The sequence below is a fragment of the Carcharodon carcharias genome, chromosome 14, assembly GCF_017639515.1.
Source record: "Carcharodon carcharias isolate sCarCar2 chromosome 14, sCarCar2.pri, whole genome shotgun sequence".
NCBI lineage: Eukaryota > Metazoa > Chordata > Chondrichthyes > Lamniformes > Lamnidae > Carcharodon > Carcharodon carcharias.
In genome coordinates this window covers 27,011,876-27,026,991 of record NC_054480.1, presented here as the reverse complement: position 1 = coordinate 27,026,991, position 15,116 = coordinate 27,011,876, and the positions used below count along the sequence as shown (strand labels likewise).

General features: G+C 38.4%; 1 protein-coding gene across 3 annotated transcripts in view; it reads left to right on the top strand.

Moving 5' to 3' along the window:
• LOC121286902 (disks large-associated protein 4-like) overlaps positions 1-4,600 on the top strand; it is a 251,826-nt gene extending 247,226 nt beyond the window's left edge. For all 3 annotated transcript variants that reach the window (XM_041204135.1, XM_041204136.1, XM_041204137.1), the window contains one exon: positions 816-4,600. In XM_041204135.1, the coding sequence (XP_041060069.1) occupies positions 816-1,034 (219 nt within the window). In that variant the 3' untranslated portion in view covers positions 1,035-4,600. The remainder of the gene's footprint in view (positions 1-815) is intronic.
• The last annotated feature ends 10,516 nt before the right edge of the window (positions 4,601-15,116 follow it).

Here is a 15,116-nt window from a genome sequence, read left to right as displayed (position 1 = left end):
CTATGTCACTTTCCCCCTTTTAAGACACTTAAAACATACCTATCATCTGACCCAATATCTGCTTACATGGGTTGGTGTCATATGTTGTTTTATAATGCTCCTATGAAGCACCTTAGGACATTTCATTATGTTAAAGACACCATAAAAATGCAAGTTGTTATAGTAGTAATGCAGACGAAATCCAGACTGGTTCTGACCTTGCTTCAGAGCAAAATTGAATGAGACACCTTAGGAAGAAGTGTTTTACTGCACTCAGGTTAGGGCTGAACACTGGATTTGTACTGCATACGGTTAGTTGATCATTTGTGCAAAACTGGAACTATTTTGCTGCAGTGTCAAACTTGTATTGCAAGTGCTTCATAAATTATGACACAATCAGTTTTCCTCGTGCAAAATTGGATAGCTACAATTTTGCTGGGGAAAGTCTGTAGATGAGTGGTAGCAAGCACTTTCACTACCTAGTCTTACCTGGTGGTGGCATTGTTTATTTTCTGCCTTTGCCTCTGGTATTGGTGGTGCTCCCACCTATACTTGAGATAGGGTGAGGATGGGGGTGGGGGGGGGGGCGGCACTACAGTGCGAAATGCATTTGGAAATAACCAACTTTGGTTGTGCTTGCTGCTTCAGCTTTCCTTGGCACTGATTCTTTTATATTACAGAATTGCTGCTATTGCTTCTGGTAGCAGCTGAGTCTAATAAAATTGGGAAATATACAAAAATCCTGGTTAACGTTTTGGTACATGACTATAACATAGCAAACTGTAAGCTTGATTTGGATAACAGCACCACTCTAATATTTATATTTTTCCCCCAAGGAAGAGAAAAAGCTGCCCCCTCCCGTGCCAAAGAAACCAGCAAAAGCCAAGACTCCTTTAAATCGTGAGAAACTAACCGATTCAGCAGACAAGCAGCGCCAGGAAGCTCGTAAGCGATTAATGGCAGCTAAGCGAGCTGCATCTGTACGACAGAACTCTGCAACAGAGAGCGCAGATAGTATTGAGATATATGTTCCTGAAGCACAGACCCGGCTGTGAATTGGAGTAGATCTTTTGTATACATTTTGGGCTAATTTTAAAACTTCAGTCTGTGCTATTCTACAAGCAACGTTTAGCATCAAGTAATACAATGCAATGTTTATTAGTATAAATGGCATTGCTATTCAACAGAAGACTATTAAAACCCTTTCTTTCTAAATGTTAAATCTGATCTCATCAGTGTGTATATTGGTTGCCATGCTTCTCTATCATTTGCATGGCTTTGTCTTATCCATCACAGTCAATTTTTCTGTACAGTTATCAAATTGCTTTGTGTATCATTCATGCCTCAATAGCAAATGGTGTTTTCTCTAGCGTATACAGGAAAAGGACTGGAAAAAGTACATCAACAATTCTTCATTAATTTAACTGTTGAAAATTTGAAGGAAGATGAAGTTTCTTTGAATAACAAAACCTGAGCTCAATTTTATTGGGTTGTTGCTACTTTTGTTCTAAGGAATGTGTTCAAGTAGTTCACCTGCAAAAATGATAGCTTTTCAGAATATGCTTCCAATGGCTCTGTAAATTTGGAGTGCTGCTGTAAAATGATGTAAAACCCCTCTACCATTCAGTAGAGCAAAGCAATAGAGCATTTCAATGTTCTCACATTTTTTCAAATGTACAGAAGTGACACAAATTATTCAGAACCATTTTATGAAACAAGCACATACAACAAAAAAGGTTTTATCAAAACTGATCTGGTAATAACCTTTTAAGATGTGTTCTTGGATTTTGCAGCCAAAATTTTAAAGTATTTGTCTCATTTGTTATGATTACTTCCTGAATCTAGTAGTAGCTTAAAGTGGTTGTTTATATGTAGATAACTAGTTAAGATTTTAAGCATTCAGATGAAGATAAATTATGGAGAGAACCATTAAGTGTTTTGATTGACTTAAGAATCCTGTTAGGTGCAAGTGTCCTGTTCAAAAAAAAGTTGGTGAACATTCATAAAAACGTGAAAGAAGCACTACCTAATAGCTTTTGTCCAAATATACTTTCTATTGTGTAGTGGTCTCCATTATTTCATCTCCGTGTTGCACAGTGTCGTGTTTAGAAGATTGCCAAATGTTTGTCAACCATGTTCTCATTCTGTTTCTTTTAATGGCTTTTAGTAGAAGAAATAATTAACTTTTGAACATTCAAAATGCCATTACTTAAACATTAAACCCATGAACAAAAGATTTTAATTTCAAAGATTCACTATTTAAAATCTTGTTTGGTTATAATGCAACTATGGTAAACCTGTATTTGTTGCTTTGAACGATTACTCATGCTTTTTTCCATCTGAGGAATTGATTATCTGCATTTGTGCCCAAGTTTAAATGCATTAGGACAAGATCACATTTTACTAGAGATGATGAGATTTGTTACTCATCACTGAACTATCATTGGTGGACTGTTTTTTAAAAAATATTTTCCATAAAGAGATGTCTGGGGGCAAAGTTGCCTTCTAGCTTGAGTTTCTTTGTGATGGTCTTTCTTTTATAGGAGTGATGGTACTTTCAGTTAAAGTATATATCCATAGAGTACCATAATTTCACAAAGATAATGCTCACTATAATTTTCTATCTATCAAAAATATCCCCAGAATGCTGTATCTAGCTCTGTGCCTCCTGACTCAGATGTCTCTAACATAAAGATAGCTGTTGCACCAATTCACAATCACATGCCTCATCTCTGCTCTGATAAGACTTAGCTAGCTTGGGTACCCAATTTATATGAACCTATGATAGTGCAGAAGAAACTAAACAGCTGGCATTTTGCTGTATTGAAGAATATCAAAGGAGTGGATCAATCATTTTAGAACAGCATTTTACTGTTATTAAGATGCTTCACATTCCACAATACATGGGGCTATACATGAAAATGATTAAATACAAATAATTCCTAATTTACATAACTGTACTATCAAGGTAATATTTTTGTTGGTCTGCTTTAATTGTATTCAATAGAAGTATGTGATACTCAAACATTGTGTATAATCTGAAGTAAGAGATCACAGTGAATGTAAATGACACATCTTAATTTGAAAAAAAATGTAACTTTGTAACTACAACCCAGAATGAACTTTTCGGAAAGGCTTTGGCAACTGAGTTTGTGGGTACTGGGTGATGTTGGTTGCGACACTTCCTTTTACCTTTGGTTTTATTGTACCTACAATAGTGGGATGAAAGTATAGTCTATTTAACCATTGTTGATGGTTCTAAGTGAAATGTTTAGCTGGTCTCGGTATGAAAGTTAATCTTAAATATACACCAATTTAATTGGTGCCTTTAATGAGTCTATAAGCTGACAATGAAGAGGAAATTCTGTAAAATAGTATATAATCTTTTGTTTCTTACTATTGGCCATCAGGAAGTACTAAGGAAAGAAGATTGCACATTGAAGAAGTTGAGCCACTTAAGATTTGGGTTCTTGCATACTATTAGGACAAAGTCAAAGGAACTATAGTGTCTCTATGATCTGGAATTGCCTGATGCTGTAACTGAATTACAAAGTCTGAAAGTCTTCCATTTCCCAGCATCAATATGCCTGAACTTGAGCACAAGAAGTTGCAAAGCTTATATTTGCCTCAAGTAGTACAGTTTTGGTAGACCAGCAAAAAGAGGTACAGCCTTTAACCTAGACTGCATTTCCTTTTTTAACTGGTGCTTTATGCTTTTCAATCACTCACTTTCTTCCCCCACTCCACCCACTTCCACTGCAGAACAGAAGACATTTTCACATGATACTCATGTAACACATGAACTGTGGCAGTTCAAGGAGGCAGACATCTCAAGGGCATTAGGGATGGGCAACAAATATTGGCCTCACCTGTGATGCCAGCATCCCCAATGAATGATTTTTTTAAGAAGTAATAAACTATTTGACACGTGCAATCCTATTAAACAAGTTTAGATGAAAGGCCAAAAACATGCCTCCAATCAGACTTTCAAGTAAAAAATAAGAATAATAGGTGTTATCAAAGTCCAGACACTATCCTGATTTGATTCATACTTTTCAATGTGTTTTGATTCAATGCAAGCAAGAAAGGCTTGTAAGTTATCTCAGCCTTTGTGTTAGTTACAATGGATATTAATTTCAGATTGCAGTATGTTCAGCATAAGCACTTTATTTTAATATGACAATTATTGCTGCAAATACAACATCATTGTAATGCAATTAAGTCAGCATTGTCAAGCCTAGGCAGTTCACAACTTTTTTTGAAGTGTTCTGCTGTACATTTTCAACAAGATGCACAGTAAGGACTTTCCACAATAAGCATAAGGGCTAACCGATGAATTGCTGAGTATGTTTTTATGAGGAGTGTTTGTAAATAATACTGCTGATAAACGTTGTGCATTAGATGTCCGAGGACCAGACTTTGCAGCACACTTTAATGTTTTAAAACTGAATATCGTATTATTTAAATTCATTATACTTCAAATTGTAAGAGCATGAAATAGGCATTCCCAGAGGAAGGTACCATTTAGAATTTTCTATCAACACCTGAGAAGCAAAATTTCTGTATCATGATAAAATTTCTATAAAAATTTGTGGTCTAGGCTGCAATTTTTGTTATGCTACATTATTGTCTGTTAATAATCTGTTACTGGGTTAAATGCCACTTAACAGTTCATTCTCCAGCAGTTAATCTGTTACATTCCTATTTTGGTGAATTTGTTTGTTTATAATGTGGCCAATTAGAGGTGCAAGTTACTAAGCTGTAATGCATGCAGAATCAACTGCTCCGTACGGTTTCATAAAGAGAGGTAATCAGTAGGATCTGAACAATTTATGAATTTATCTCCCTATGTAAACACTTTTGGGGGAAAATATAGTGTATGTTGGAGCTGATGCACCTTGGTTAGGATTTGTTAGAAGTGATGCTGCTCTTGTACAAATTCTTGGGGTTAGAAAACAATGGTGTACCTGGATTTTTAGAGGGGAAATCTAATGGCTAGTGTGTACATCAAATAAAAACTTTCACTGACTAATGAGTAAATACCAATACTGAACTACTGAAAAATTATGACATCCCTTTTATAAATTAACTAATAGTTCTCATCAAATTCACCCCCAGTGTAACAGATTATAATCTTAAACTGATTTTTCCCTTTTCCCCCATCCTTAATCATCAATTTCCACAGGTAATCACTAATTGGATAAGATAATTGAATCAATTTTAACATTAACTGCACTTAAGCAGCATTTGACAGTGATCAACCATAAATATGGTAAACATTACTATAATACAGTTGTGGATTGTTATCTGGGATGCAGAGTTTCAGCAATATACATAATGGACAATTTAATAGGATGGTTATAAATAGATTGAACACATTTTAAATGCCAATGTTTCCAATTAGTTGTACACCAATTTAACCAATTCTTGATTTTAATCAAATAATTGATTACAATTTAATTACCATATTTTGAGGAAAATTTTATATTGTGTACCCACAATATATTAACTACTGAAAACCTTTTTATAAAAATTTTGTTCTTCTGTGGCATTGCTCATGAACAAAAATAAAATAAAAATTTGTGTATCATCTCTTCACATAATATACTTGGTTTACCCTAATTCTTTGTCTATTCCTGTCTTTTGTCTGTTTCTGAATTTGGTCTTCATTTTCTGTCCCAGATGGTGGTGACACTATCTCTTGTACCACCTCTGTAATTGTTTCCTGTAAGGCAGTCATCTCTCTTCTGTTATATCCCTCATTGAGCATAGTTGTGATCATTTCTGTCTAGCGGGTTCCACATATACATTGATGATTACCCCATACTTGGATCCCTGCACCGTTTTTACAGTCTGACATCTAGACTTGGATGAGTTCACAGCTTCCACCAGCTAAAGCATGAGGAGGACTAAAGCCATCATCTTTGACCCCTGCTGCAAACTTTGTACCCTTACCACCAATTCCATTCCCCTCCTTGACTACTGTTTTATTAATTTCTGTTTAATTCAGCTCTGAGATGAGCTGCTAATCCCTTAATCCTCTATCACAAGACTGTTCCTCCTCCAACATTGCCTACTTCTACTTTTGTCTCTTCAGCTGCTGAAAACCTTATCCATGCCTTAACTTCCAGTGCTTTCCAAGGTACATTCTCATTTTCTGTGCTCCAAGCTTTAGCTCATCCAAAACTGCCTGTATTTTATCCAGACATCACTCTTGACCTTGTTCATCTAGTGTTGGATCTCAACAATTTTAATTTAAAATAACATCTCTAACCTCTTCCAGTTTACAAACTTCATTGCAGAGTTTCGTTTTGTCCTCGGTGTGTTGTGCGTCCTGCTTTCCCTTTTACCTTACCGTTCATGGCTATGCTTTCAGCCCTGTACTCTGGAATTGCCTCCTGAAATACTTTCACCTATTATTAAAGTCCCTTTTTGTCTAATTATGTCTCTGAAGCATCTTCGACATCTTTCTATAGTCATGGGAGCTAAATACCAGTTGTCAGTATTGATTGGGTTAGTTCGTTGTTTGTTTATGCTCTGACCCTGAGGAAACAACTCCCTGAAGATGTGCACTAAAGATTTACACATTAAACTGATCTGATCCGGAGGTATTACATTTGCTACTGAAAGCTCAGGGTCTTGCTATTCGGTTTTAGATTGGTTTGATAACCAATGTGCAATTAGGGTTGCCAAATCTAGTTGGAGGTATTCTTGGATTGGTAGTGCAAGACATTCCGCCTCTTACTGCCCTGCCCTCATGTTCCCATTGGTCTACCTAATACGTCCATCGTCCTAGTACACCGTCTTTCCAGCCAATTGAAAAGTAGACAAATAACTCAAATGGAGGATCCGCGACTGATAAACTGGCTTTTCCACAAAACTTCAAATGAAGGGGCGAGGGCGAGTTTTATTGCTTTTATGGCTCCTCTTCCGAGTTGATCGAGATAGTGCCCTGAAGACTAAGCTTCGATTCTTGGGGATTCCAGGGCAATCCTGGATTGTTGCTAATCCTCCGCCTAATGAACAGGAGGAAGTACATCAAATATCCGTTAGCATGCTGTAGTTCTTAACTATGTGCCTTTTGTTTCCTAGATTTTAGAGAAGCTATATGTAAATACGGAGAGGAGAGAGCGTTGAATGTTAATTATAGTTCGATTTGTGTATTTTCGAGGAAGGTGTTTCAGTTTTTGGTTCATCTTGGTTACCCCACTCTATTCCCTATTTAGCAAACATTTTCGATATAATGGATAGATTTTTAAATAAATATATAAAATAGGGGGATTTCTCCAACTTCTGGATGCTGCAAAACGTGACTGGATAATTGATTCACTGCTGGGATTTTTGAAATCCGTAACATTAATCGAAATCAGTCTCCCCATTGCTTTTCATCTGGTATTGCGTTTGTTTAAAGTCCACTCAAAACAGTTCAGCCTTGGGTCTTAAATCTAACAAAAATCGCAATTCGTCGTCAATAAATAATCTTGTTCATCGTAGTGTATTCATTCAGAGGTGGAAAGCTTTAATAACAATTCCTCGGGCCCCGTGCTTTCTTGCCTCGGAGTTTGATTTGTGCACAGCATCGGTTTCGGCGCAATCACTGGCCTTTCAGTGTTTTAACGTGTGCTGTGGGTATCCGAGTCAATCGGTCTGCTGGAACCGGTAGGAGACGCACAGCCCAGATAAATAAATGGCTCCAAACACTGGACCAACAAAGGGAAGTGCTGCATTCAGCATCAACTCCAGGCAGAGCTATATTGTGACAAAAATATTTGGGATACCGAAATTAAAGAGAGGATGCTGGTGTAAAATTCTGTTCAAAGGCTTTTAGTTGGTATTTGTACTTAATTGTCCGTGTTTCTAATTGCAGAAAAGCTACCTCTTCAGCAACTCTCAACTTGGAATCTTGTTTGAGCTGTTTTTTTTTAACTGAGACGGTTGCATTTTCTAAAGAAATACAGAATCACAGAATTGTTACAGCACAGAAGGAGGCCATTCGGCCCGTCGTATTTGCACGGGCTCTCTGAATGAGCAATTCACCTAGTGAACTTTCTTCACCTTCTCCCGTAACCCTGCACTTCCTTCCTTTTCAGATAACCGTCAAAATGCCCCGACTGAACTCAGGCTGTGCATTCCAGACCTTGACCTCTCACTGCATGAAAATGTTATTCCTTTTGCTGCTTTTCCCAATAACTTTAAATCTATTTTCTCTCCTCGATCCTTTCATGAGTGGGAACAGCTTCTCGCTATCTACTCTGCCCTGACCCCTCATGATTTTGAATACCTCTATCAAATCTCATCTCAGCCTTCCCTTCCCCAGGGAAAATAGTCCCTTTATTTTTTATTGTCTATTTCCTTCTTGCCAAAATGAATCACTTCACATTTCTCTGCATTGAACTTCATCTGCCACTTGTCTGCCCATTCCACCAATGTATCGATTTCCTTTTGAAGTTCTGCACTGTCCTCTTCAAGTTCACAATGCTTCCACATTTCGTATCATCTGCAAATTTCAAAATTGTGCTGTGTACAGCAAGGTCTAGATCATTAATACATAACAGGAAGAGCACTAATCCCTGGGAAACTCCATGACAGATAAAAGAAAAATACTGTAGATGCTGGAGGTCTGAAATAAAACAAGAGCTGGAAAAAATCAGCAGGACTGGCAGCAGCTGTGGAGAGAGAAACAGACTTAACGTTTCAAGTCCATTACGACTTCTTCAGAACGCCTTTACAAACCTTCATCCTGTCTGAAAAACATCCATTAACCACTATTCTCTGTTTCCTGCCATTTAGCCAATTTCATATCCATATTGCTACTGTCCCTTTTATTCTATGAGCTACAAGTTTGCTCACAACTCTGGTATGTGACACTATCAAATGCCTTTTGGAAATCCCTGTACACCACATCAACAGCATTTCCTTCATCAACCCTTTCTGTCACCTCATTAAAAAACTCAAGCAAGTTAATTAAACATTATTTGCCCTTAACAAATCCGTGCTGGCTTTCCTTAATTAGCCAGCATTTGTTCAGGAATAGTGGTATTATCACTAGCCTATTATTCCAGAGACCCAGGGTAATTCTCTGGGGACCCAGGTTTGAATCCCACCATAGCAGGTGGTGAAATTTGAATCCAATAAAAATCTGAAATTGAAAGTCTGATTGTTGTAAAAACCCATTTGGTTCACTAATGCCCATTAGGAAAGGAAGTTTGTTGTCCTTACCTGGCCTGGCCTACATGTGACTCCAGATCCACAGCATTCTTAAATGCTCTTTAAATAAGGGCAATAAATGCTGACCTAGCCAGCAATGCCCACACCCCATGAATAAATTTTTAGCAAGTGACTATTAATTGTTCCTTAATTTATTCACCACTTCCACCACTGAAGTCAAACTGACTGGCCTGTAGTTGTTGGGCTTATCTTTGCAACCATTTTTTAACATTTGCCCTTTTCCATTCCTCTCGCACAACCCCTGAGTCTAAGGAAGACTGGAAAGGTATGGCCAATGCCTCTGCAATTTCTGTTCCCACTTCCCTCCATATCCTTAGATGCATCTCATCCAGTCCTGGTGCTTTATCAACTTCAGGGATAAAAAGCATATTAGATACCTCCTCATCAATTTTAAATCCTTTTATTAATTACCTCCACTTTCACTGTGGGTAGCATCCTCTAGCTTGATAAAGACAAAGTAGTAATTTAGTACACCAGCTACTCCCCCGTCTCCATGTGTAGACACCCTTTTTGATTCCTACTCAACCTACTCCTTTTACCACCCTTTTACTATTTATATGCTTATAGAAGACTTTGGGATTCCCTTTTATGTTAGCTGCCAGTATCTTTTCATTATCCTTTGCTTCTCTTATTTGTTTTTTCACTTCCCCTCTGATCCTGCTATATTCAGCTTGGTTCTCCATTGTATCATCCATCTGACATCTATCACAAACATACTTTTTCTTCATCATAGTTTCTATCACTTTGTAGTCTAGGGATGTCTGGATTTGTTTGCCCTACCTTTCCCCTTGGTTGGTTGCTTGTTACCTGCTGCATAAATAGTGAAACCAGCAAGGTTCGAAAAATAATTACACAATGTTCACCATTTGCAACTCCTCAGAGACTGAAGCAGTCCATGTCCAAATGCAGCAAGACCTGGATAATATCCAGGGTTGGGCTGACAAGTGGCAAATAACATTCACGCCACACAAGTGGCAGCCAATGACCTTCTCCGACAAGAGAGAATCTAACCATCGCCCCTTGACATTCAATGGCATTACCATCGCTGAATCCCCCATTATCAACATCCTGGGGGCTACCTTTGACCAGAAACTGAACTGGAATAGCCATTTCAATATTGTGGCTACGAGAACAGGTCAGGGGCTAGGAATCGTGCAGCTAGTAACTCACCTCTTGGCTCCCCAAAGCCTGTCCACCATCTACAAGGCACAAGTCAGGAGTGTGATGGAATACGCTCCACTTGTCTGGATGAGCGCAGCTCCTAAAACACTCAAGAAGCTTGACATTATCCAGGACAAAGCAGCCCACTTGATTGGCACCCCTTCCACAAACATTCACTCCCTCCAACACTGACGAATAGTGGCAGCAGCGCGTATCACCTACAAGATGCACAGCAGGAACTCACCAAGGTTACTTAGGCAGCACCTTCCAATCCCACGATCACTACCATCTAGAAGGACATAGGCAACAGATACATGGGAACACCACCACCTGGAAATTCCCCTCCAAGCCACTCACCATCCTGACTTGGAAATATATTGCCATTCCCTCATTGTTGCTGGGTCAAAATCCTGGAACGTACACCCTAACAGCACTGTGGATGTACCTACACCATAGGGACTGCAGCGGTTCAAGAAGGCAGCTCACCACCACCTTCTCGAGCAATTAGGGATGCACGATAAATGCTGGCCAAGCCAGCGACACCCACACCACATAAATGAATTTAAAAAAAAGGTTAGGTTATAATGTTAGTAAATTTGAAAAGCATATGTTCAGTCCTGAAGTGAAGATTTGGATCTTAGTTTAGAGTATGAACTTGGTGAGGAGAAATTACTTAACAGCCATCTGGTGGTACATATGTAGTAAGCTGAAACTGTATCTTTCCTGTTCTGGCATTTAAATAAGAGACTTCAAAACCAGAAAAAGCTATTCTGCCATTACAGATTTATTGTCATTTTGAATTTAGCTTTTTCTAAAGTCAGGTTCTCAAAGTGCAGTGTAAACCATTTAAATTAACAGATTAATATGGATGTACAGTATATGAAATTGCATTTTTGAAAGATGCGCAGAAGAGTGATTTGCTGTAAAATTTTGTAGCCAAGCTAGCTTATCTCCTGAACCTTTAAAATTCAATATCATGCAGAACCATAATGTATCAATCTTTGTAGTACCAGCTTCGTAAATTACAGGTTGTTTGTGATAATACCCTAATTTGTTGAAAAAGAGGTAGTGTTTGCAGTAAATGCACTTGTTGGTATCTGTGGATTTACTCAGTCATTACTGTGCATGTGCAGTGAATTGTACAAATAGTGCACAGTTTATGATGAGATACAAAGAGAACAAAATTGGCTGTACTTTTCTCCTAAAAGTCAATACATTGACTCTATCCTGTCACCTAGTGTCACGGTCAAATCTAACCCAGATTAATGGAGCGTTAGGCCTCGCCTCCCTCTTTAGCTGGATGGGTTCTATGCTGATATTATCCAAGTTAGTTTCATGGACTGTTTGGTATGCATGAACAACATAAACTGTCCCTTTTTGGCACTAATTAGCAAACCTAAAACTAAAATGCTGATTGGTTTGGCTAAAGCTTATTGCTGAGGCAGAGTAAAGGGAGTTTTACATTAAGCGTGGTGTACTTTTTAATTCAGAAACAAAGCTGCAAGGAAAAGTCCGGTGGCGTAGAACGCCACAAAGTTGTAAAAGAATAGGAGAGAAGATCATAAAATAGCGATCAACTGACATTGACCTTCAAAGTATATTGATTGTCAAAGTCATTAGGGAGTTAGTTGTTTTGATATTCAAGGTAAGAGTGAATTAGAGTAGGAGTTAGTATGATGTGTTGATTTAACACCTTAAGAATGCTGTTAGAAATGATAAAGCATCTAGAGTTTAGAAGGAAGAAGGGGGAAAGATGTCACATAGCAGGTGAAGTGTAAAGCAGAGAAGTGTTAGGTGACACATTTTGATAGGAAGAATTAGGAGAGGCATCTTAAACTACATAGTACAATTTTAAAGAGGATGCATGAATAGAGAGACCTGTATACAAATCTTTGAAGGTGGCTAGTTGAGAAGAATGTTAAAAAAAGTGTCTAGTGATATCCAGAAATTCCAAAAGCAAGCAAGTTTTGCTAAACTATTACAAGTCACTGGTTAGGACTCTGGCTGGAATATTGGCGGGATTTTCCGGTCCCACCATGGGTGAGGTGGCGCCCCAGCATGAAGTCCATTGACTCGCGACGGGACCGGACGATCACCGCGGCCAGCGGGTGTGGGGCAGAATTTTCTGGCCGGCGTGCAGGGGTGGGCCTGACACACCGACGCATAAAATGACGCGCGATATTTCCGTTGATGGGCGTGCGCCGGAGTCGGCTGCGTGGCTGCCAAAATGTAAACGGCCTATTAAGGCCATTAAAGGAATTAATTGAACCACACGTGAACCCTGCCCATCCAACCTTAAGGCAGGCGAAAAGCCCAAGCGGCCTTCACGTTTTCTCAGGAAACAATCCATGAACGGGATGTGGTTTCCTGAAGCTTTTATTAAATAAATAAAATGTCATAAATATTAAAAAAATGTCCCCGCTCATGTGATCCAGTCACATGAGATGACATGTTTAAATAAATTTTTAACTCTAATATCCATTCAATCTCCATGAGGCAGCTCCATGCCTCAGGGAGATTGCTGCACTCTTCCACACGCATGCACGAAAGATCGCTGGCCCCGACTTTCCCTCCTCCCCCCAACCCGCACAGGTAGCGCTGAGTGCTACCAGTCACATATTACGGTGGGCGTCCACGTAAAATGGCAGCGTGGAGACAATTGCCGGCGGCCCCGCCCCCGTCCAGCCCACCCACCTTAGGAAAAATCCTGTCCATTGTGTTCAATTTTCAATTTTGAGAAGATGTCAATGTCTGAGAGTTAGTACACAATGGTTACCAAAATGGTGCTCTGGATGTTGGGCTTCAGTTACATGGAGATACTGGAGAAGTTGCTCTCCTAAGAGTAGCGAAGATTAGGAGAAGATTTAATAGAAGTGTTTAAAAAGAAGAGTTTGATAGAGTAAATATGGAGAAACTATTCCCAGTGGTAGAAGGGTCAGTAACCAGAAGACACAGATTTAAGGTGATTGGGAAAGGAACCAAAGGCAACATGAGGAATATATATTCTGTTAACAAAAATGGCATCTGGAATTCACTGCCTGAAAGGGTGGTAAAAACAGATTCAGTAGTAAACTTCAAAAAGAAATTGGATGAAAAGTTGAATGGAAAAGGCTTGTAGGGCTATGGGGAATGGGACTAACTAAATAAATCTATCAAAGAGCCGCTCTACATGATGGGCAGATGCTGTATGATTCTATGATCAGAGGAGCAATAGTAATATTAAAACCTGAAGAGTCAAGGGAAGCTTACATTGGAGAATTTGGTACAGGAGCTGAGGAATGGAATGCAGACTAGAAACAAATCATTTCCTGTATCCCATTCAAGAGTTGAAGAAATAGGTGTTCCATTGGTGATTCTAGACGTGAAAGTAATATTCAAGTCTCAGATATATTAGCATTTTGTTTTTAAGAACCATCGATGGGACTAATGGTTTTTGGCACAAAATAAGAACAGAACCTGTGACAATTGGAAAAATGAAAGTGATGTCAAATTCTGTTTGAGATCAGATGGGTCTAAGATGCTGATGGTTTCTCAAGCATGGGGATTTTAGCCTTGCATTACAGTTGAAAGATGACCCAATATCCCTTGTTAGGTGGATTCTTAGAATAGTAAAGCAACTTATTATTGGGCACATCAAAGACACAAGGTGATAGATTTTAATGGAGAAATGGCTTTATGAAATCAAATCCTGTTGGTGTGCCTTGCTTTCCTGGTATGCACTATTGGCTAAAAAGGCTCGGCGTTGGGAATAAAATTGTAAAATTGGCCCGCTAATCTAAAATGATTAACATCGAGTGTGTAAAGTGAAAAATTGTTTCATTTCCAAATGCATTGCTTCTAATGTTTAAGTAAACATGTTTATCATATTTTAAACTAAAACTTCCCTTCGTAATGTACAAATCTTGAATTAACAGCTGGTACCCGTTCACTGATATTGTCTAACATTTCAATGTTCTAAAATCTAATGGTGCATTTTATTGTTTTTTTTTATTGGTCACGTTATTCACTGTAGTACCTTTAAATATTTTAGGATAAAATTGTGGACAAAGGTGTTCTTTATGAGGTGCAAAATTAGTGTGGTGATGCTCACAACAGATATATACTTTTTTCCAACTGGCTCTATTGCAGTCATATTTCCTAGTGGTTACTTGCCATCCAGTACAAAGTTCAAGCTGTTGTATATAATTTTTTAATACAGTACTGCATTTCATTAGACCTCAGTGTGCATCCAGTACTAAAACTTAACTAGGTTTTATTAAGCAGCGCTGTCAGCTTTGGAAAAATATGGGACTGACATATACAATCAAGAATAATGAAAAAAGTGTATTTAACAATATTTGAGCTGTTTTTGTTTTTAATTGCTGGACATTTAACACCTTTAAACTTTTTAAACCAAAATAAACCAACTTGACAGGTCTGATTAAGTGGCATCCTATGCTCAATGGGCACAAACATATAACCTATCCGTGGGTCTTAATTACCAATTTTGGCAAATTGACCATACCATCATAGGAGAATGAGAAGAGGAAGACTTTAACAGTGTACCTGTTAAGTCCTGTGGTGTCACACACCTGATTTGATAAAAAGTTTGCTGTTTCACTCTGTGCATAGCACACGTGATTGCTGATGATAAAATCAGGTTTATTGTGGACCTAACAGAGGCACAGAAATGGTAGTCGATGAATTGTTGAAACTAACGTTAATAGCTGCAGTCATGTCTTAGCTGATAGAGAATAAAAACCAAGATA